The sequence below is a fragment of the Mauremys mutica genome, chromosome 4 (assembly GCF_020497125.1).
Source record: "Mauremys mutica isolate MM-2020 ecotype Southern chromosome 4, ASM2049712v1, whole genome shotgun sequence".
Taxonomy (NCBI): domain Eukaryota; kingdom Metazoa; phylum Chordata; order Testudines; family Geoemydidae; genus Mauremys; species Mauremys mutica.
In genome coordinates this window covers 19,737,847-19,761,851 of record NC_059075.1, presented here as the reverse complement: position 1 = coordinate 19,761,851, position 24,005 = coordinate 19,737,847, and the positions used below count along the sequence as shown (strand labels likewise).

Sequence of the window (24,005 nt, the reverse complement as noted above, 5' to 3'; positions counted from 1 at the left end):
CCACTGTTAAACTCTGATAATAATTTTCATGCTGGGCATTATACAAATGAAGCTGCTTATGACTCATTAATCAGTTATGGGCTGTGAGTCTGGCAGGGTACTCAGCTGAAGCAGAAGAGTTAGCAAGATACCTTCACTACAAGTACCACTAAGAATGGAGAGTGAGTTGTGGACTTTTTCTGTGTTTGTCTTGGACTGATTTTCTCTTTTCTACTTTCTTTTTTTTTTGTCTTTAGGACCCAAGATTATCAGCTTTAATTTTTGATAAGCTTCAAGTGCCTGACTATTTACAGAAAAACAGGAATGAAGGAGAGAGCAGATGTGAAATTTGCGCCACCCACCTGAATCAGCTGAAACAGGAAGCCATTCAAATGATCCACACCCTTAATCAAGCCAGCTATCAAGAAGTACCCAGCCTCCCTCAAAGCTCTGGAGGAGTGACCAGTGTCTTACCAAGGATGGTGACTGTGTCATCCCAAAGGGATTTGCCGCTTGTTGCTGGGCAGGTGGGCAGACCGTCCGGAAAATCAACAAACCTTTTCTCTGGGACAGAGAGAAAGAAGGGACTTGGATGGCCTCAAGGCACAAGCAGTTTTCCAAACTCCAGTGTTCAAGTAACTGTGGCTCCCAGCGGCCTCAGTGGTGCTTTGAGCTCCGTGACTATCCAGGCTCAGCAATACCTTGAGGGGATGTGGAGTATCTCCAGGGTGAACAGCTTTCTTCCCCAAGCTTGTCTAGTAAGTACTGGCAACTCGGATAAAATGATTATTAGTTTTTTAGGGAATCAGCTCAAATTACTGTGAACCGTGTCTCGAGAAATTAGAGTTGAAAGGAGCTTTAAAATGTTTTTTTTCCCAGTGTACATAACAGTTAATTTGCTTCTGATCTCAGGTGATAGAACAACCTTCTTGCAAATCTCTTTGCACACATTTCAGCTTTGCCTATAACAGATGGCGATCTTAACTTTCACATACCAAGTGTCTAGGTTTAAAAAACACCAATGGCCAAATTCATCCATGGCATAACTCCATAAACTTCAGGGGAGTTATACCAAGGATGAATTTGACTCATGATTCTGAGTATAATGCTGAACTTCTGGAGCCCTGTTGAATGCAGTGGAAATTATTCGTATATGGTAGTGGAGATATAGGAACTCTGACGTTTAATTTATTGCAGGACAGTTACTACTATAGAAAAAGGCTATTCAGAATGTTAGTATGTTGCTTTGTGCCCATTAAGATCATTGTATTTTTGACTCTGAATTCCAGTGATGTCTGTTTTTAAACAACTCCTGTATTGTATGCATCTCTCTAGAACATAGAACATCTGTCTTTGGAAAAAAGTCCTATATAGAGAAGCTTGTTACCTTGAAAAGAGTGTCCATTACCAATTTTGTATGATCAGTATTGGTCATTAAAAGATCCTCAAGAAAACAGACCAAAAGTTGTTTGCTATGTAGGGGACACTCTTCTTTTTTTAAGTAAAATTTCATACTGACCTAATACCCCATCATTGTGCTGTTGGGGATGCCACCATTTAGATGAGATCTATACAAATTGAAGTCTACTGGTGGCCATTTAAATATCCTGCAGCAGATTTTGCAAGATTGGAGCTGTTGGCTCTGGACAGATTTCAGATTCAGTTTGGCGTACTACTGTATATCAGTTTGCATCCTTGCACATAATCATGGCCTAAATTTGTTTGGTAGCTTCAGCTGATTGAGCTCCAAGTTCAGCAGGACACTTTGCCTTCTAAAAACACTGCTTTGTAATGTTGCGGTTACAGAAGGGCTACTGTGTTTGCATCCTAGAGGGGGCTGACTTTCAGTGGTGGGTGAAATGATTATACAGACAGATCCTGATTTCAGTTACCCTGATGTAAATCTGCAGTATCGCCATGGAAGTCAGATGGATTTACCCAGGGGTGGCTCTATGTTTTTTGCCGCCCCAAGCACGGCAGTCAGGGTGCCTTCGAGGTCCCACCGCCGAATTGCTGCCAAAGCCGCGGGACCGGCGGACCTCCCGCAGAAACGTGCCGAAGGCTCCCTGACTGCCGCCCTCACAGCAACCGGCACGCCGCCCCGCCCCCGGCTTGCTGCCTCAGGCAGTCATGGATTTACCATATAGTTACAGTGATAAACAGTTTCCCATCAGTCCTGTATCTCAGGCTGATTCCCAAGGAACTGTTCTGAAAGGCGTCTGACAGCATAGCTGAAAACATTATGCTGAACAGGGTCGGTGCCAACACACACCCTTGCTTGACGCCGTTTGTGATGGGAAAGGCCTCTGAAGCTTCTCCGTCGTCCAGAACACGAGCCGTCATGCCGTCGTGGAACTGACGTACCATCAGGATGAATCTGTCAGGGCACCCAAACTTCGACATGATGCGCCACAGACCTTCACGACTGACAGTGTCAAAAGCCTTGGTAAGATCCACGAAGATGGTATACTGTTCAACCTGCGAAGACTCCAGGCTGTCACCAAAGTAAAGGAGACTGTGCTAAGAGATCTTCTTTTTGCTGACGACTGTGCCCTGAATGCTGGATCAGAGCAGGAAATGCAAGCTAGCATGGATAAATTCGCAGCAGCATGCGATAACTTCGGCCTCCTCATCAACATAAAGAAAACCGAAGTGATGCACCAGCCAGCTCCGAAAGCCCAACACCAAGAGCCCACCATCATAGTGAAGGGACAAAAGCTGCAAGCAGTGGACCAATTTACATACCTTGGCAGCACCCTTTCTTGCGCAGTGACAATTGACATCGAGGTCAACTGCAGAATCGCTAAGGCAAGTTCTGCATTTGGCAGACTGTTGACTAACGTGTGGGACCGCCGTGGAATAAGCCTTGCTACAAAGCTTAAAGTCTACCGAGCAGTAGTGCTAACTACCCTGATGTATGCCAGTGAGACTTGGACTGTATACAGGAGGCACGCTAGGCAACTGAACCACTTCCACATGACTTGCCTCCGCAGACTTCTGAGGATCCGGTGGCAGGATAAGGTGCCAGATACAGAAGTCCTCTCCAGAGCAGGCCTGCCATCAATTTACACTCTGCTTATGAAAGCCCAGACACGCTGGGCAGGCCATGTTGTAAGGATGCCAGACCACCGCATCCCCAAACAGCTCTTTTATGGTGAGCTGTCTCAAGGAAAGCGATCGCACGGGGGACAAAAGAAGCGATATAAAGACACGCTGAAAGCCTCTCTTAAGTCCCTGGATATTGACATCACCTCCTGGGAAACTCTGGCACAAGACCGATCGACATGGCGTACGCTGATCCATCAAGGCTGCCAGACATCTGAAGCCAGAAGGATAACTATTGCTCAAGAGAAGCGAGCACTCCGTAAAGCCAGAGCTGTAAATGTAGTAACAGTGGTGCCCACACATGTCTGCCCGACATGTGGCAGAACATTTCGTGCCTGTATTGGCCTTATCAGCCACCTGCAGACGCACTGTGGACAGCTCACAACCTGCTAGATGTCAAGGTCTTCTTCGAAAACGATGGACGAACATCACAGTGATAAAAAAATAAAAAGCAGAAACTAGCTTATTTGGGTCTTTAAAACACCTTGGGAACCTCTGCATGGAAAGATGCTGTATGAATGAAAGGCATTGTATAGAAGGCCAATCTAAATAGGTAGAAGTCTAGACAATATTGTGTATAATGGTGTGCTGTCTTTCAAATTCTGTATATGTCACAGGAGAGTGATGAAATGAGGAAACAGTTATTGGAGGGTGGGAGCCTGCTGGAGAATTCTGCCTGGTTCCCTTTAAGCTTGCCTGGTGGGCTGCTGGGTAGTCCTGGCATGCAGACTGCCCAGCTGGGGACTCCAGGCTTCTTGGGTTCATGGTGGGCACCCCCACCATACCTGGCCTTAGAGGTTTTCAGCCTTCCCGCTGTGGGAGTGTCACGGCTTCCAAGTGCATTACTGCAGAGCCAGGAGCCCTGAGCTTCTGGGACAGGTTTCCAGGGTCTGCAGCTCCATGGCAGTCCCTCCATGTGGATTGCCTGAGGGCTGAGAACCCAGGGGTTCCTTATTCTCAAGCCAGATGGAATGCAACAGCGGCAGTGAGACTGAGAAGAATGTGAAGTTCACTCAGCAGCTGCCTGTCCGGGGGAGAACACTTTGTTTGAAAGCACCATGTATTGATGATTTTTAAATGAAACTTCTGCAAGATTTATGGATTGTGAGGAAAATTTTGAAAAATGTGGATTCATAGGGTTTAAGACCAGAAAGGATCATTTGATGTTTTGGAGTGAAACCAAATTTTGAAATGCTAAAATTCTGGAAATTCTGACTTTTGGCCAGCTCTAGTTCATATACAGGATGCATAAGAGAGGATCCTTCTTGAAATAATGTGTTTACTACACTAAGTAGTAGCTCTCTATTCAAAGAGCTCAATGTGCTTTACGTGTATTAATGAATTAACACTCAACTCAGTACAGCATGTGAATTGGGTCTTATCCCCATTTTAAAGACTGGGCGATGGAGAGGCTAAGTGACTAGCTCACAGTCACACAGCAAGTCTGTGGCAGAGATGCAACCCCTCAAGGTTACAGATAAAAGAGCCCCAGAGTGTATGGTCATAGAGCAGTGGTCCCCAACCTTTCTCATCTGGTGGGTGCCAGACGACGAGCCACGGAGGACCGTGGTGGCGGACGAGCATCCGCCGAAATGCTGCTGACAAGCGGCAATGTCAATAGGCATCACCGCCAAAATGCTGCCGACAAGCGGCAACGTCAATAGGTGTCGCCGCCGACAAGCGGCAACATCAATAGGCGTCGCCGCTGACACGCAGCGTCATCCAGAGGTGTCGCCACTGAAAATCGGCGGCATTTCGGCAGCAATGCCTCTGGATGATGCAGCTTGTCAGTGGCATTTCAGCGGATGCTTGTCCACTGGTCAGTATGTGGGTGCACTTAGACGCCTTGGCGGGCGCCATGGCACCCACAAGCACTGTGTTGGGGACCCCTGTCATAGTGCATTGTTTTCCGTATGACCAATTTCAAGGGACAATATAGGAAAAAAATATTGTCTGTGAGATTGTAAAATATTCATAATTTTTCTATCTTCAAATCAAAGTGTTCCCTCCTAAAACTCCCTCTCAAACTCAAAGTATTGCACAATAATGCCCACCCGTGAGCTGCAGTGTTTGGTGTCATTACAGCAGTTTTTATGTGGGTTTGGAACTCAGGTTGTAAACTTTTGGGACAGGGATGCATCTTTAAAGCATCTAGCAGACTTTGGGTGCTGTATAAATTATAATGTTATAACTATTAGGAAAAACAGTTTGGGAATCAGGACAGAATAAAACATAAGGGGGAAAACGTAGGGAATAAGGTTCAAAAGATGCAGATACAATTCAGTTGAGATAAGGTCTTGTGATCAGTTGCTTCAACCAATTGCTCTCTGGTCAATAGTTTAAAAAAAACTACTGACCAGCTAGAGATGATTAGATTGGACAGCTAGTGAACAACTTTTGGGGTGATATAACTCTAAGACAATTGATTCGTGTCTGGCTGTTGAAGTGTGTGATTATTATTTTGAATAGCCCTTTTTATCTCAAAGCTAACAAATTGAATACAATTTCACCTCGGGGGTGAAACATGACAAAGGTCCAGCAATGCATAGTATCACTACACAAAAGTTTAAAATAGGAAAGAAGAACTGCATGGGGAAGTTTAGGTATGCCAAATGTGATTGCCTATGCTGGAATTTGGTCAGGATGCTAATAAATCAGTGTAAATATATATAAACCTTTTAGAAACGTGCAAATATATTGACTCATGAAAAGTTGTTTTCTGTACATTTTCAGGTAAATGTATTTATATACTACATTAAACTGGTTAATGTACCTATCCCAAGTGCAGTAAAAACATTACAGCAAATTGTTTTTCCTTGCATTTTATGCCAAAACATAACCAATGTGACATGGGATTTGAATAGAAACAAATGGTACCAGTTATATTGCATCTCCTTAAATCTTTAGCATCTTCTAGTTCAGGGATTCTCAACCTTTTTCTCTCTGCGGTCCCCCTCGACATGCTATAAAACTCCAGGGCCTAGCAAGGGTAGGGGGTGGGGGCTTGGGCATAGGCATAGTTTGACTTCTATTTTTGGGGGGCGGGGAAGGGGCAGGGGGCCAGCAGGGCTCGAGCTACCTCTGCATGGCAGGGTCCAGGGAGGGAGTGCCACCTCCATCCCCTGACTCACCTCAGCAGGCCACTCAGCTTGTCTGGGTTGCCGGGGGGGACGGGGGATGGGAAGAACATACACAACCAAAAATTATAATTCAAAGGTGGGGGGCTTAGCTCAAAAAGTTTGAAAACAGCTTGGGGTAGCTAGGGGCTGTGGTGCAGACTGGGGGGCTCAAGGTGTAGGGACGGGGTAGCTGGGGTTTTGTGCGGACGGTGTAGGGACGGGATAACTGGGGCTGTGTGCAGATGGGGTCGCTCAAGGTGCACAGAGGGGCTGGCTAGGGGCTATGTGTGGGCAGAGGATAGCTCAGGATGCAGGGAGGGTGTAGCTCAGGGTATAGGGAGAGGGGTACTAGGGGCTGTGTGCTGGGAGGACTCCCCTACAGTCCCTGTTCCCAGAGGGGTCTGCCAGCCATGGAGCTGCCCCCCAGGGGGGCTCTTACCAGCTGCCTCTGTGAGAGCAAAGGGGGCTGGGAGCAGAGGAGCAGCTTCAACCTGGGGCACCAGCAGGAGACAAGGGAATGCTGCTGCTGCTGCCTGCTCCATGGCATCAGCCAGAGCAGCAGCTACCCCGCACTGCCTGGCTCCAGCTTCCCGCCTCCGACCTGGCCAGGGAGCGGGAAGAGGAGATGAGGGGGGACTCGGGGGAGGTGTGGAGCGTCCCCGGGACTTCCATGCTCTTGCCCTGTAGTTTGGAAGGGCGGGGGAGGAGGGGAGGAGAATGCTCTCCATGTCCCCAACTCTGCCCATGAGCTCAGGGCTTCTGCCCCCCAGGGAGCACCAGGGCTCGGGTCTCTGGGCTTTAGCCCTTCGCCTCCCCGCTTCGGCCCTGCTGGGGTGGGGGCGCACGCTGGGGATCAGGGCTTGAGCCACAGGGTTCCGCGGCCCCTTTGAAAGGGCTCGTGGACCCGCAGGGGGCCACAGACCTCTTTCCCCCCTGGTTGAGAACCGCTGTTCTCATTTGCTTTAAAAAATTCAGTGGGAGAACTGGAAAATTGGACTATTAGAAAAACAGAAATAACATGCAAAATAAGATGACCAAATATAGGCCCCTGTTCAGCAAGGTGCTTAAGCACACACCCATCAGTAAACACATAAATAGTCCACTTGAAGTAAATGGAATTATTCATATGTCTAAAGTTATGCATGTGTTAAGTACCTTACTAGATCAGGCCAGGCATGGCCAGATCCTCAGCTGGTGTAAATCAGTATAGGTCCATTGAAGTCAAAGGAACTGTGCTGATTTACCCCATCTGAGAATCTGGCCTGGTTATTTTAATCACAATTCAAAGTCTGTCCTTGAATTGTCAGACAAGAGTCTCCTATTTACTTGAAAGGGATTTAAGTGAATTTAGCCCTTCATTAGCTTTCTTTTATTCTGTTTGTTTTGTAATGATGGTGACTTATATTTTCCTTAGTGAAATTACTAAAAAATAATCGATTGTGAAAAATATGGGAATGACCAGATTTATTTTCCAGCAGTTACAGTTATACATTGATAAATGTCATATTGAAAGGATTTTTAAATGAATTTTCAAAATCTTTTTTGATGGCTCTCTAACTGACCGTTATTGGTCCAGGTTGTTGAGTGTTCCGAGACAGAAACCTGATATACAGGTAGGAAAAACCTCCCTTCTTGATGCTCTCATAGCAGAACACAGAGATTGTTGTCATGCCAGCAGTGTGCTATTTCAACAAATGCAGAAGGCAAAGGATGGCAGTGGGTTAACATTATTGCCAATACCACATGTTCAAAAAACGTGATTCAGACCCTTCCAAAATCATGAGATTAGCTTGAAAAGAATAAGATTTTAAAAATAACGTTATTTTTTTCTGCTGTGTTCTGATATTTTCACTTTTAGGGGAAAGCACACCATCAATCTGTGTGATCATCTCAGGTTCAAAATTCAACCTTAAACAGACACACCCACAAATGCAGGCCTCCCTGTTCACTACTCGAAGGGGACTCCACTTACTTTCTCCAAACACTACGGTGTGTAGGATGCTGCCATTATATCCCTCTCTACCTAGACAGGATATGCATGTTCGCACCTTTATGATCCCCGGATCAGCTAATCATTTCATTTGATCAGAACATCCCACTCCCTTTTTTACAATCTTCCTCATGAGAAAAAAATCCAGCTTCAGAGTCTGGACCTCAGAAAGGTCATCAAATATCACATTTTTTAGAACAGAATCTGTCTAAAACCCAAAACTTTTTCATCCCATGAGGTCTGAAGGTCACTGTTTCACATTGGCTTAATTAGCGGTATTTCCAGTAGGACTGTAGTAACAGTATTGTCAGAAATAGAATTTCTTATTGAAATTTGCAAAGCTGTTACTTTGCTCATACGTTGGTCATTCACCAAACATTACAACAACATTTCATTGTCTGAATATTCTACTTTTGAATACTGTGTACTGCAGGCTACCAGTATTAGCTTTTTGTTCTCAATTTTGGTTTACTTACCTATCTTTGTTCCTACCCCTCATGTCACAGTGGTAATAAGGCTTTTGATAGGTGGATATGTGGACCTTACAAACAGGACAGTTTTATCTTGGCTGTTTATTGGTTTTATGTCTAGCTCATCCACCAGTTTAGAGGCCCCTTCACCTCTCTTCTTCTTTGATCTCTCCTTCTAATTGGTGCACTTGTAACTATTTATATACTTACTTACTATTTATATGCTTATGGCTATTTGGAAGTTGTCTCCTAGGGTCAGCCTCTAACAGGCACCCTTCTTCTGAGGTGGGTGCAATGTAATCTAGCTGGATTGACAGGGTCATCTGGAAATCATCGGCTTTTACCTGAGCACTTGGAGCAAGTGTACCCACACACCTGGGTGTGGTGCTCTGTCCCACCTAGTGGCACTGAGACCATTTAGAGAAAGATTAGTGAGTCTGCTCTACCGACTTAGCTAAGAGCTGTATGGCTTTTAGATCATGCAGGAGAGGCTCATGCACTAAGCTCCCGAGATCCCACCTGCCGATGACCGGGGTCAGTTCCAGCACTTGAATTTTAAAAAAATAGAGAATTTACAGTATGTAGCTAGAACGCCTAGATTTCTCATGAATTTCATATATGTATATTTGATGGAATTTATTGCCACTCTACAGAACATAGTGTCAAATCAACTATGTTAATTGAAAAAGATTTATCGTATTATTGTTAATGTTGTAGCATGGTTCTAGATGATGTATAAAATAATGCTAGTTGAAATGACATTAATGTATGCATTTAAGTTCCTTTTTCATTTATGGGCATTATTGATCTTATTTCATTGTTGGGGAGATAATGGATTTATAATTAGAATACACTCACAGTAATCAATGATGAGATTATTAGGCTTATAAATAGAATTTTAAGACTAAGATGAGGTAATTTCCCAGTGTAACTAAGAATCAATAATTAGAGGCTTGCCTTGAATCTTAAAGTAGTACTTGTAAGATTTAAAACAAAACACTTTTAGAGAAGTAAATCCATGTATATTTCTTAACTGTGTTCCACAAAGATATGGCTTATCTTGAGTTTATATTTAGTTCTTCTCCAAAGTTAGCCCTTCTTTTAAGTTTGACTCTCTAAGGCTCTCCCCAGCTGTGCAACCACAAAGGCTGGCTGCCCAAATTTGACCTTCTCCTAGGGGATGGAGTCATCCTGCCTTGCCCAGTTGCCATATGTTTGCAATCAGGCTTGAGGGAGTGACATCAAAGGATTCACTGAGCAAATCCCTTGTCCTAACACACAGCAGTAGGTTTTTCCTTTCTGACTTGCATAAGAACGGCCATACTGGGTCAGACCAAAGATCCATCCAGCCCAGTATCCTGTCCTCTGACAGTAGCCAATGGCAGGGCCCCAAAGGGAATGAACAAACAGGTTATCATCAAGTGATCCATCCCCTGTCACCCAATTCCAGCTTTGGGCAAACAGAGGCTAGGGACACCATTCCTGCCCATCCTAGCTAATAGCCATTGATGGACCTATCTTCCATGAATCTATCTAGCTCCCTTTTGAACCCCATTATAGTATTGGCCTTCACAACATCCTCTGGCAAGTTCCAGAGGTTGACAGTGCGTTGCGTGAAAAAATACTTTCGTGTTTGTTTTAAACCTTCTACCTATTAATTTCATTTGGTGGCCTCTTGCTCTTGTATTATGAGGAGGAATAAATAACATTTCCATATTTACTTTCTCTATACCACTCATGATTTTATAGACCTCTATCATATCTCCCCTTAGTCGCCTCTCTTTTCCAAGCTGAAAAGTTCCAGTCTTATTAATCTCTCCTCCTACGGAAGCCATTCTATACTCCTAATCATTTTTGTTGCCCTTTTCTGAACCTTTTCCAATTCCAATACATTTTTTTTTGAGATGGGGCAACCACATTTGCTCACAGTATTTAAGATGTGGGTGTACCATGGATTTATATAGAGGCAATATGATATTTTCTGTCTTATTATCTATCCCTTTCTTGATGATTCCCAACATTCTGTTTGCTTTTTTAAGTGCCGCTGCACATTGAGTGGCTGTTTTCAGAGAGCTATCCACAATGACTCCAAGATCTCTTTCGTGAGTGGTAACAGCTAATTTAGACTCCATCATTGTATATGTATAGTTAGGATTCTGTTTTCCAATGTGCATTACTTCGCATTTATCAACATTAAATTTCATCTGCCATTTTGTTGCCCAGTCACTCAGTTTTGTGAGATCATTTTGTAGCTCTTCACAATCTGCCTGGGACTTAACTATCTTGAGTAGTTTTATATCATCTGCAAATTTTGCCACCTCACTGTTTCTCTTTTTCCAGATCATTTATGAATATGTTAAATAGGTCTGGGCCCAGTACAGATCGCTGGAGAACACCACTATTTACCTCTCTCCATTCTGAAAACTGACCATTTATTCCTACCCTTTGTTTCCTATCTTTTAACCAGTTACCAGTCCATGAGAGAACCTTCTCTCTTATCCCATGACTGCTTATTTTGCTTAAGAGCCTTTGGTGAGGGACCTTGTCAAAGGCTTTCTGAAAATCTACATACACTATATCTACTGGATATCCTTTGTTCGCATGCTTGTTGACCCCCTCAAAGAATTCTAGTAGATTGATGAGGCATGATTTCCCTTTATAAAAAAATGTTGACTATTTCCCAATAAATTATGTTCATCTATGTGTCTGACAATTTTGTTCTTTATGATAGTTTCAACCAATTTGCCCAGTACTGAAATGAGGCTTACAGGTCTGTAGTTGCCAGGGTCACCTCTGGAGCCTTTTTTAAAAATTACATCACATTAGCTATCCTCCAGTCATTTGGTACAGAAGCTGATTTAAATGATAGGTTACAGATGACAGAAGTCCTGCAATTTCACATTTGAGTTCCTTCAGAACTCTTGGGTGAATACCATCAGATCCTGGAGACTTATTACTGTCTAGTTTATTAATTTGTTCCAAAACCTCCTCTAAAGACACCTCAGTTTGGGACAGTTCCTTAGATCTGTCACCCAAAAAGAATGGCTCAGGTTTTGGAATCTCCCTCGCATCCTCAACAGTGAAGACTGATGCAAAGAATTCATTTAGTTTCTCCGCAATGGCTTTATTGTCTTTGAGTGCTCCTTTAGCATCTCAATCATCCTGTGGCTCCACTGGTTGTTTAGTAGGCTTTCTGCTTCTGATGTATTTAATTTTTTTTTGCTATTTCTTTTGGAGTCTTTGGCTAGCTGTTCTTCAAATTCTTTTTTGGTCTTTCTAATTATATTTTTACACTTCATTTGCCAGAGTTTATGCTCCTTTCTGTTTTCCTCATTAGGATTTATCTTCCACTTTTTAAAGGATTTACTTTATTGTTTAACCATGGGGATCTTTTTTGGTTCTCTTACTATTTTTTTTTTTTAAGTTGGGGTATACATTTAAGTTGAGCCTCTATTATGGTGTCTTTAAAAAGTTTCCACGCAGCTTTCAGGGATTTTACTTTTGGTACTGTACCTTTTAATTTCTGTTTCACTAGCCTCCTCATTTTTGTGTAGTTCCCCTTTCTGAAATTAAATGCTAAAGTTTTGGGCTGCTGTGGAATTTTCCCCACCACAGGGATATTAAATTTAATTATATTATGATCACTATTACCAAGTGGCTCAACACCCATTCTGTCACCTCAAACTAAAAGTGATTTATCATGGAAGGAACTCAGATAGGATGGTGGTGAGGGCCGTGTAAATAGCTGGATAGATAGGGGATAGATAGGGGAAGGGACTCTTTCTCTGAAGACTGAGTGGTTAAGGACCGGTTTGTCCATCCATGCATTGGCAGTGATCTCTTGCATCACTTTTGACACTCTCCAGTGATCGGAGGTGGCATGTGTGAATTCCCACACTGCCTGCTAACATACCAAGGTTAGAAAGACACTGGTCTGGTTTAAAAAAAAAAAAACCCAGCAAAACCCTGATCAAGAACTGTTAAATTGCTGTGCATCTGTGTTAATTGAGCTCCCGGGCAGTAATAAAGTCCACAAGCTGCTTGGCTCCAGTGGGGTAACTAAGGAGGGCACTGACGATAAAGGAGTTGCACTGCATGCATATGAACTGTCCATCCCTTGACTTGGAACTCCAGTGTTCTTTCTCTTTTATGGCTTTGCCTACTGACCAAACTCCCTTGGGTAGACTGACTTAGTGAGGAGTCAGCATGCATGTAGCCCAGATGGCAGCATAAATTTTAGGCCTGTCACAGAGCCTTGTTTAGTAGATTTGTGTGTGCTAAGGGCCCAATTCTCCCTTGAGATGGCCAGAGCTTGTACGTTTTTAAGCACGATACTAGCTGAACAGTGGCATGTACTCTGGTACCTGACAGGAAGGTTGGTCCCTAAAATTGTTTTCTTTAAAGTAGTTAAATTTAACACACAGGCCCAAGCATGATCAAAATAGAAATTAGGAATGAGTATCTCCCATTTTTGCCTTTTATTTTCTTTATTGGTATTTCTGTGCCACTCATCAGAATATCTGAGCGCCTCACAATATTAATGAGGATGTTCTCAGGTAGGAAAATATCGTGATCTCCATTTTACAGATGGAGTGAGGCACTGCGAGATTAAGTGATTTGCCCAAAATCACATGGGAAGTCTGTGGCAGAGCCAGAGGCAGGCCACCCCGGGTCTCGTGATTCAAAGTTCTGTGCCTTGCATATATGACCATCTTTCTTCCCTTCCCTTAAAGAAATGTCAGGCTATTGGAAATTTGCACTAATGGAAGGGCCTTTCCTCTGATTTGTTTTATATGGGGAAAACAAATCCTAATCTGATGTAAATGTATATTATTATAGGCTTGAAAATGCCTCCCTTTGCTTTCAACTATCAGGGGCAGGGCCGGCTCCAGGTTTTCTGCCACCCCAAGTGGCAAAAAAAAAAAAAAAAGCCATGGCAGCGTGATCGCGCCGCTCCACTTTCGGCGGCAGGTCCTTTGTTCTGACAGGGACTGAGGGACCCACCCTGAAAACCCGGACGTGCCGCCCCAGTAGCGACCGGAGTGCCGCCCCTTGATATTGGCCGCCCCAAGCACCTGCTTCCTTAATTGGTGCCTAGAGCTGGCCTTGGTCAGGGGAGTCAGCCAAGAAACCATGGGCTGTAGATTTTGGTAAACTCCATTTTTAATTGTGACCAAAGTGGTAGTTTAAAACATAGTGACTGGCGGAGCAGCCACATTTTGGCTTTGGGAAGCTGCATTCATTTCTAATGTGTGTTGATAAAACATGTCAGGTGAGGGTTTTTCTAGTGTTTTCTTGTGGCAGATGGATCCCAGTTATTCGAGCATAGGCTTTGTTTACCCTACTGAGACTGTTTGCAATCCATCCCCCACAAAGTGGTGATTTTAACAGGGAGAAGATCCAGCAGGGACTCCTTTCATTTGGGGCTGCCTTTTCCTCTGTGATCCTAAATCTCAGTGTGCCTGGTTTATGGAGGGCACACAGGTTTCTCAGAGTTTATTTGACAATGTGTTAATTATCTGGTAGAGGTAAGAAAGAGCTTCCTCTGAATACTGAGTGGTACAGAGCTGATTTTCCACTGGGTGGGACTGGGTGTGGCCATTTACACCTGTCTGAAGTGGTGGTAGAATGCTGCTAAATGAGAATGGTAGTGTTTTACACCCACTTTGCATGAGTGGCTAGATTCCTCAATGCCTGATTGTCTGTTTGTGCTAGCTTCAGTGCTGCAGGACAGGCATAGACATTCCTCCCCAGGGGATGCCCTGGAGGGGAATGTCTGCAGCAGCTCTGGCATCAGCGGCATTCCAAAGCAGGGATGTGGGCTGGCTAGAGGAGAAGCGGGCATTTCAGGGGGTGGATAAGGAGTAGTTACTGTGGTAGCCCCACACCCCTGCCATAGGCATAATTTGACTTCTGTATTGGTGTGTGGGAAGTGGATATGCACATGCATGCACACACATGGGCATGCTGGCACTCCTGGGGGAATTCTGCACCACTGCGCAATGCAGAATTTTGCAGAAATTAATATTTTTGTGCATAATTTCCTTTCCTGCACAGAAATGGGCTGCTGGCTGCATTCTGGGGGAGGGTTGTACGTCTCTGGCCCCCCCCCAGCTGGGCTCTGGGTGGGGAGGGGGCAGAGAAACAGGAACTGGGTTGTCATAGGGGTTTCTTTAACACTCTGCTCCTGGGGGAATTGTTGTGTGTGTGTTTGTATTGTTACAGACATACTTGCTGACAGGTATTTTGAAATAAATTACCAAAATAATTGAAACAAGCATGATTATGTAGTGTTATTTTGACAAATAAAATTTGCAGAATTTAAAAATACTGTGTACAGAATTTTTAATTTTTTGGCCCAGAATTCTCCCAGGAGTAATACTGAAGCCAGTTTCCTTGGCTCACTGGCTCTCTCCCCTGCCTGGAGTGGTACCTGGAATGTTGGTGCTGGGGGGCGGGGGGGGAAGGGGTGCTGCGAGAATTTGACGGCTTAACAGGGGAGCCCCAGCTACTACTGGCAGCCACCCCAGCACCGGCTGCTGCAGCCATGTTGCTGATGAGGTGCAGCTGTGACCACCTCCCTGCTGGGGCGGCGGTGGCTGCTAATAAGGGGACTCCACATGTCTGGCTCCTGCTCTTCCTTCCCCCATTCCTGTATCCCCTTCTCTTCCCCATCCTCTCCTCTCTTTCTTCCTCCTGCCCCCCTGCAGGCATTCACCTTTGTACAGTAGAGCGGCGGGCACTAGGCCCCAGGAGGTGGCATCCAGCTGCCGAGACGGGGACCCAGAGCACAGGAGAACAGGTGCTCTGTCCCGCCCACTCCGCGCCGAAACACGTTGAGGCAGGGGGAGGCGCAGCATGGGAAGCCCGGTTGGTGGTGCAGCGGGGCTAAGGCAGGTTCTCTGCCTGCCCTGGGTCCGCACGGCTGCCAGAAGCAGCTGGCATGTCCAGCTCCTAGGTATAGAGGCAGCCACAGGGGCTCCGTGCAGTGCCCCTGCCCTGAGCGCTGGCTCTGCATCTCCCATTGGCTGGGAACTGTGTCCAATGGGAGCTGAGGGAGCGGCGCCTGCGGGTGCGGGCAGCGTGCAGAGCCCCCCGGTCCCTCTGCCTATGAGCTGGACATGCCAGTTGCTTCTGGGAGCTGCGCAGAACCAGGGCGGGCAGAGAACCTGCCTTAGCCTCGCTGCGCCACCGACTGGGAGCTGCCTGAAGTAAGCGCCACCTGGCTAGAGCCCGTGATGTGAACCCCCTCCCATAGCCCAACCCCCTGCCCCAGGTCTTAACCCCCTCCTGCATCCTAACTCCCTCCCAGAGCCTGCAGCCTTCTCCCCCCGCCACACCCTAACCCTCTGCCCAGACCCAGAGCCCCCTCCTGCACCCGAAACCCTCATTGTTGGCCCCACCCCAAAGCCCACACCCCCAGCTGCACCCCAACCCCCTCTGCCCCAGCCCTGAGCCTGTTCCTGCACTCGGAGCCCCTCATTTCTGGCCCCAGCTGGAGCTCTCACCCCAACCTCCTGCCCCAGCCCGGTGAAAGTGAGGATGGGGGAGAGCGAGTGATGGCGGGAGGGGGGATGGAGTGAGTAGGGGGCAGGGCAGGGTAAGGCAAGGGTGTGCGATTAGAAAGTCGGCAACCCTAAGCTCTGCACTCACAGAAATGGGGATGGTGGTGAAAGGCACATGACCCCCTCTCACGCCTTTCCCCTGTTTGGGGGAGCAGTGCCCCCCTGCACCCTCCAAAACTACATCTATGATCCCTGCAGAGCCCCAGAGGGATCACTGAACCAGAGGCACAAGCCCTGAGAGCTGCCCTAGCCTGTGCCAGGGGCAGGAATAGCCCCCATAGACCCTAAGCAAAGGCAGACACAAGCTGTCTCCTCTCCATCCCTGCATCGGCATAAATCTGGCCCAAAGTGCATGAGCGTGAAGAATCAGGCCCCACTTCTGTTCTCTCAGCATCTGATCCTGCACATATTGAATTCAGTTACAACATTCCCAGTGACTTCAGTGGGTGCAAGGACTGAGCCCTCAACCTCTAACGTTAATCCAAATTCTGAGGGCCCTGAGTTTGCTCATGAATTTGAGTTTCCGGTGAGGTAGCTTGATGCACTGCTATGTGAGATGGTGGACAGACTCTCCTATTTCTACTAAATTCTACCTCTCTGCTTTTTTTCCTGGTGTAATTTTCAGGGTGAAACAATAGTGAGGTGTTATAAACTCCATTTGTAGCTAGAGTGGCGCCTTTTTTGGGATAATTCTGTATTTGATTCACAGAGAGCATGTGATGCACATAAAAGGCTGACACTGCAGGTTTAGGCACAAATTACGGGGGATGGCAGACCACAGCTGCAGGTCGTAAAACAGCTACAGTAGTGTATTTTAGTTAGAAACGGCCTGACTGGTTTATAACAAGTCCCAGTGGAAACATACTAGTAAAAAGTTTACCCCAAACATGTTTCAGTTCAAATGGGCATTTAGTTCATGGTACCTTTATATCAGTCTGAACGGGAGAAATTTCACTTCCAAGCTGTGTGCACCCTTTCATCCTTGCTTGGGGGAAAGGAGGGTTTACAGTCTGAAAATTATCCAGATAGTGGTTTACGTCACATTTGTTCCAGTTAATGGTAGTAGGTCATAGTGTGAATTGCTTTTGGGTAAAATTATTTATCATTATTTCATGTACAAACAGTAGCTTATATAAGATGCAAACTTGTTAGGCCAAGCAATTTTGACAATTTAATTAGCTGCCACCACTGTAGTTTTAAAGTGGAACGTATTGGATTAAAGGGGGAAAAAACCCCGCAAACTCCAATGCAAAACCACAGGCACAATCCTGCAAGAGCTCCACATACAAAATCCGCATTGTCTTGTGTTCGAATTCTGCATGCAGAATTCTTGCAAGATTGGCCTGGTGTTTGGAAAGGAAACCGTGTCCAATTCTGATCTCACTTATGCTGGTGTAAATCAGGAATAACTCCATTCATGTGAGTAGAGTTACATGTATGTAAAACTTCATTAAGTGAGAGGACAATTGGACCCATCCACTTTAATTTGTGTCCTTTTTTTATACTTATCTCCCATATGAAGCTACCTTTGGTTTTTATGTTTAGAAATCCTATCTGTTTCCTTTCTCTTATACCTCCATCCGTTTTTCTTGGGATTTTCCTTTCTGGTTTTCTTCTACCTTTATTTTATTGTCCACACATTTATTTGTCCTTCTCTCCTCATCTGTGTCAGCCTTTATATCTCAACTTTTGTTTCTTCTCTGCTCCCAGTGCCAGTTTATGCACATGATTTTACAATTACTGGAGCACAGCAACAGCAGGCTGGCTTTTGGGGTATTTCTGGGAAAGTCTGTGGCCTGTGTTATCCTGGAGGTCAGACTGAATGATCTCAATGGTCCCTTCTGGCCTTGGCATCTATGAAACAATGGACAAAGGTCAGTGTCCAGAGACTGGAAACATTCTGGCTGAATTTTTGGCTTTGGACCTCAAAACTTTTATTAATAAAAGTTAAGAGCTTGTTAGAGCTGTAATTGTTACTTAAGATTTTGTCTACCTATAACCAAATTATGTACCTGGATATCTGATATACTGTATTGTGAAATTATCTACAATGTAGTTTTGGAAGAGTCTGATGTGTTTAAAACTATGCAGATGTTTCCTGAGCTCCTGCCATATGGTCACAGTAGAGAGCAGTGATCCATGTATTCGTATACAGAGAAAGGGCTCAGTTCCCTGGTGCTCCAGAACCCTAGTGAATGTACCTGCAGAGCGAGGGGTGGGAACATGTGACACCATCTTCGGCTTGTTCTGCCCCTTGAAGCAAATTGGAGCAGCCGCTCACCCTCTACCCCCTCGCTTGCTAATCCCTCCCCACTTGATTCTGGTTGCTTCCCTGCCTGCCCATTTAGACATCTCCTTGCTAGTTCTTTCCCCATCTGCGATGGATGGACCCATGCTCCTGGGTGCCCCATCTTCCACCTGCTTCAACAGACCTGCTGCAAAACCTTTACCTCTGCCTCAGTGGAACTGCCTGTTCTGCCCTTAAACCAGCCTGCTCCCTGGTGTCGTGTAAAGAATTACAAGGCCTTTTTTCAAACGCATTAAAGAAGACAAGTAGCCGGAGTCTGAGCCATCAATTTTGAATTAGTCTTTTAAAAACTCCTTATTGTAGTGATTGATATCTGGCTATTACTATGATTGGTACCCTATGAATACCTAAGATAGATAGAAACCCTCACAGCAGCTCCATCCCAACTCTCCTCTGCTGCTAACTGGGGTGAGAGATGGGGTGGGATGTGTAAGAATGTACAAGCACAACACTGAGAGGCTATGCAAGAATTGCTAGGGTGCCTCAGTTTCTTCACCTCTCCATGCTCCCAGGTTCCTGGTGCTCACCCCATACTCTCCTTAAGGCTCCCATCGCTGTTGTATTTCAATCTTCTAATTTAAAAAACAAAATTTATTGCCACTATTCGCATCTCAAAACATTTGGCCACGGTGCTCCTGTTGGAAGTCAAAGAGCACTGTTTGTGACTTTGCTGTTTGCATGTCCTCATGACTGGTCCTGGAATCTAGCAGGTCTTGCACCGGCCAAGAGAGGTTCCTCACAGCGAGAGGGCAGGTTAGGTCAGGAGTCCCGACCTGGTTGCTCCAGCCACTGGCCAGCTTTCTCCCCTGCCACAGCACCTTCTAGGGATGCCTATAAGATCCCTGAATGGCAGCCAGTCCTGAAGTGTGAAACACATGGGGTAAGATTTTTTCAAAAGTGTCGGCCTACTTCAGCTTTCATTGAAGTCAATGCGTGTGTGACTTATAGAGGGAGCGGAGTTAAATCCAATGCTGAGCAGTTGTGGAAATCTCTCCCTTGAGGTTTATTCAGTTTCCAAAGGGTTAAGGTTTTTATTTTTTTATAAGGAACCATTAATCTTGTGGAGCAGAAGCCTGTGGCAGTTAAAATATTCAGTGCAGTCAGTAACACATTATAATGACAAGGTTGTGATTTCTGCACTTGATCATGAATGATTTATGAAAATTTAGTAAACAGCGAAGGCACAGTTCCCTTTCAGCAGCCTATTGAAGTCATCTCCTTGTGCAGACTTGTGTAGCTTAAAAAAAGGCCCCAACAATCAACAAACCTGCTCCCATTCCCCTGGAAAATGATATTTTCAAAATACATCCTTCAGAAGAGCACTGTGGATGAGGTAATTCTCACTATTTAAAAGCAACCCCTCCTTTCATTATCTTGCTTTAATCCTTCAGGGCCCAGAGCTGAAATTAGTCTGAAATTGTTATTTGTGACAAATTGCAGTGAATGGGAGGTTCCCCAAGTTTTTTGTTTTTAGTTTTTCTACCTCAGGGCGAGTGACTTGGACCTGCTCTATTTCCTAATGCCTGAATTGGGATTCCTTGAATCAGCAGCACTTCTTTTCTCTGATGGCTGGCACTGGCAGAACTTACTTGTGCATCAGTCTACCTTTCCTCATGCTCGCTGTTTCTTTTCTGCTTTTCTCTCCTTCCTCTTTCATCTCTGGCTTCTCTCTCCTCCCACGCTCCATTTGTGCCTCTCTACTTGCTTATCAGAGAATGGCCTAGAGAATTTCTTTGCTAGCAGGACTGTAGACACCAAACACATTCCTGTTCTCTGCCTTCCCTGACCCCCTCCTCCCCGTTACCTCTCTCTGCCTCTTTCTCCCAATCATATTGCCACCATTCCTTTCTGTCCCGTCCCTCCCCTCCCTCTTTGCTTCACACCTAGTTAGAAAACATTCTCTCTAAAAGGCTCCCTGGGCAGTTGTGAGTGTCCATCTTTGTTGGGAGCATTCCCTGCTGTGCGGATGCTGAGCCTGCCCCTGCATGAAGCACTCATTGCAATCAGTTCTGGTCTCCTGTGACCCATCAGCAGAGCCAAGGAATGGGAAGTCAATCCCTAATTAGAATCAGCACTTCAGGAGCAGACCACTTCTAGTGCCAAACACTAGTAGTGTTTACTGTTCTCTAACACTAATAAAGCACTTTTAGGGCCTGATCCAATGCTTGTTAATTTAGGCGGGAGTCTTTTCACAGATATCATTGGGCAGTGAATCTGGCCCTTAAGGTAACATTTTAAAAAGAGCCTAAGGCCCAAATTTCTGAAGGTATTTAGGCATTGTTGTGCTCAGTGTCACAATGTCTAACTGATTTAGGAGCCTAAGTTTCATTTTCAAAGGGATTTAGGCACTTAGGCTGGGATTTATACTCAAACTGACTTAGGGACTTAGGCTCCTAAGTCTAATGGAAAGTCAATGGAATTTAGACTCCTAAGTCACTAAGGGTATGTCTATTCTGCAGTTAAACACCTGCAGCTGGTCCGTGTCAGCTGACTTGCACTCGGGCTATGGGGCTGTAAAATTGCAGTGTAGACGTTCCGGCTTGGTCTGGAGCCTGAGCTCTGGGACCCTCAAGGTGGTGCAAACACTATTTGAAAGGAATCCTAAGCTTTGAAGAACCTTTTTGTTTTTCTCTGTCAATATATGTCAAAACTGATGTTACCTCTGAGTTTAAGAATACTAATTAAGTAATTAAAGACTTAATGGAAAGGTATGGATTGTCTTTAAATACACTATTTCACTGATTAATTTATTGTGCATGCCTCGTTCTCATTTTTTTTTCCTTTCCGAGAATCAATGCACGCTCCTTTGAGTCCCACCTATTGTTGGTTGATATAAATCTCTCTCTAAGAGCAAGGAGTAAAATCATTTCACTTACTAGGAAATTGCAGGCTAAATTTTCAAAAGCGACCTTTTGGTCACTGCAGCTTTTGTGTGCTGAACTGGAGACCCCTTGGGGGGACTGATGTTCAGAAAGTATTGAGCATCTACCCTCTGAAAATCAGGCCCCAGTAAGACCTCTCAAATTGAGGACTTAAAAAATGGAAGTGTCCAAAATCACTAGGCAGTTTTGGAAGTTTAGGCCTGTGGATTTTGAAAGGGGTAAGAGTTGGTGGGTATATATCTGCATTGTTGCCCATTATCTATATAGGGCCACATGCTATAATAGCTTCAAAGAAGGAATGAGAAATCCACTTTCATTGTATGCATACTAGACATAAAAATATCTCATTCAGCAATAGAGCTGTATTAAATGAATAGCTGTTAAGAGATGCGATCTACTGTAAGATTAGAAATGTGGTGCAAAAAAGGTTATCCAGTTAACAGATTCTACGAAGTCATCATAAATCTCTGTTATCTGTTGCCTTGAAATTCCATGAAGTATCAAGTTAGCTGTGCAGATTTCACTTTTAGCTTTAGATTAAGAAGTGGCTGCACAGAAAATCCAGTAGTTCATAAATCTTTGCTGCTTCTGTAATAATCTGTAACTTAAAGGTCTGATTCTCCTGCTAGCCACAAACACTGTTGCATAAATCCCAGTTCTATAGAACTCCATGAAGAAATGTCTGTGAAATTCAATGGGGACCAGGCTTTGGCCCTGTAATTTTAATTTGTAGTAAAAAAGGGTCTACATGGAGTTGATGGATTGCCTTCAGGCAGAGTCTTTCTTGGGCTCAAATTTCCTAAATCAGTCTATAAAAATGTTTTTAGTGAATTGTTATAAGGAAAAGCACCAACCACTTAACAAACCCCTCCACCCAAACTCTGTAAGCGTCGGATCCTTAGACTTCAGTGGGAATAGCAGATGCCCAGAACCCGTCGAGACTGATTTAGCACTTTTGAAAATTGGGCCCTCAATGAAACTCCATGCAGTACTTCGGGTGTGAAGTGACTGACTGGAAAGGAGTTGCTTGACATCTGAAGAATTTTGCCCCTCCCACTCTGATGAGAGAAACTCAGTTTGGATTTTTCAGAATGTGACAAAGCTGAGGTATTGAATGTAAGTGTGGACGCACTATCATATCTGTGTAGCAGATAGTTCTAAAACTTGATCTGTGGTGGCCTAGAATTTAACATTTGGTGGCATCCCAGGGAGTATTTAATTGCATTTGTGCTGCATTACAAGGCTGTCTCCTTTTTCTGAATTTATTTTAGCTAATTAGTTGTAAATGTCAGAGTAGTATTTCAAATGACAGAAACATCCTATATTATCATACACGAAGCAATTAACTCTTCTGACAAATATTTATTGTGGTGTCTTCTTTAATTAAGCCTTTTGTACTCTTGAAAATACACTGTGTTCTCCCCAAAAAGGACGCTTTTACAGCCCTGTGGTTGTCTATTTTTGCAGACTGCCATGGACATCACAACTAGCTTAATGAAACTTGGCAATGGACGCGTTAATAGGCCTACATGTCAGGATACTTACATGACACTGTCTGTTTCAGAATACAGATTTCTATATTTTGGCCCTGCCCCCCCCCAAAAAACAAAAAAACCCCCACACAAACCAAAAACTCCCCCAAACACCACCGATTTGGGACATTACACTGAAAACGATTAATCCCCAGGCACTCTTGTTCTTTGCACAGATACCATTTGCAGGAGACAGAAATGTAACATACTTGTGTCGCCAAGGCTGATGATGTTGGAAAAACAGCAGCAGAGCAGTGGCTTATATAGGTTTTTTATTTAAAAAAATCGATGTTTTTACTTGTTTCTCGTGGCTGCTCATGTGGAAACAAGTTACAAATATGATTGTTTGTTTGTTTAGCTCCTTTTAAACAGATAGGTCTTGTAGTTGATGTGCCACTGAGAAATAATTCCTGACAGTTATAACTGAACCAGATAAACAGTTCTGCCAGCCGCAAAATAACACTGTAAAACAAAAAGGTTCTGCTTATCGTTTTCCATTTCTTCATGCTTGTCAAACTGTTTAACTGTGCATTACCCAGAACAAAGGGTCTCCGTATTACTCTGCTTGTCTGCTGTGGTCTGGTTTTAACCTTCTCCACTGCAGGGCCCTCTATGGCATGCTTGTCCACCTTCATTACTTTTTCCTTGCTGTCGCTGTGTTTTAAGCACAGGCTGCAAGGATGCGATTTAGAAGCACTACCTTAAAATTCAGGCTGTCATACATTTAATCTATGTTCATATGTATACATCCGCATATGTATCTTTAAAATTTTTCTTCAGGCAGACACGGCAACAGAGGGTGGACGGGAAGGTCCTAACGTTCACGTCGCCTCAGGGCAGAACAACTGTGACCAAGCTGGAACAGGCGGCTCACTGACCTCGCAGAGTTTGGTCGCTCCTGCTGGGGCCTCTGCTGGTACTTCAGCTGCGGCTTCATTCTTCATAAGGTAGTGTTAATCTTTACAATGTACATAATTGCTAATGCATGTTACATGGTTATAAACTGAAGTTTCCACTATGAATAACAGTTCATGTTAGCGTATGGTGGCAATTGC

At 44.6% G+C, this 24,005-nt stretch overlaps 1 protein-coding gene across 1 annotated transcript in view; it reads left to right on the top strand.

The window, feature by feature from the left end:
• The window catches only part of KIF26A (kinesin family member 26A), a 138,344-nt gene that overhangs the window by 48,616 nt on the left and 65,723 nt on the right, over positions 1–24,005 (top strand). Inside the window, exons 3-4 of the mRNA XM_045017009.1 lie at positions 237–737; positions 23,731–23,897. Of these exons, the coding sequence (XP_044872944.1) occupies positions 237–737; positions 23,731–23,897 (668 nt within the window). The remainder of the gene's footprint in view (positions 1–236; positions 738–23,730; positions 23,898–24,005) is intronic.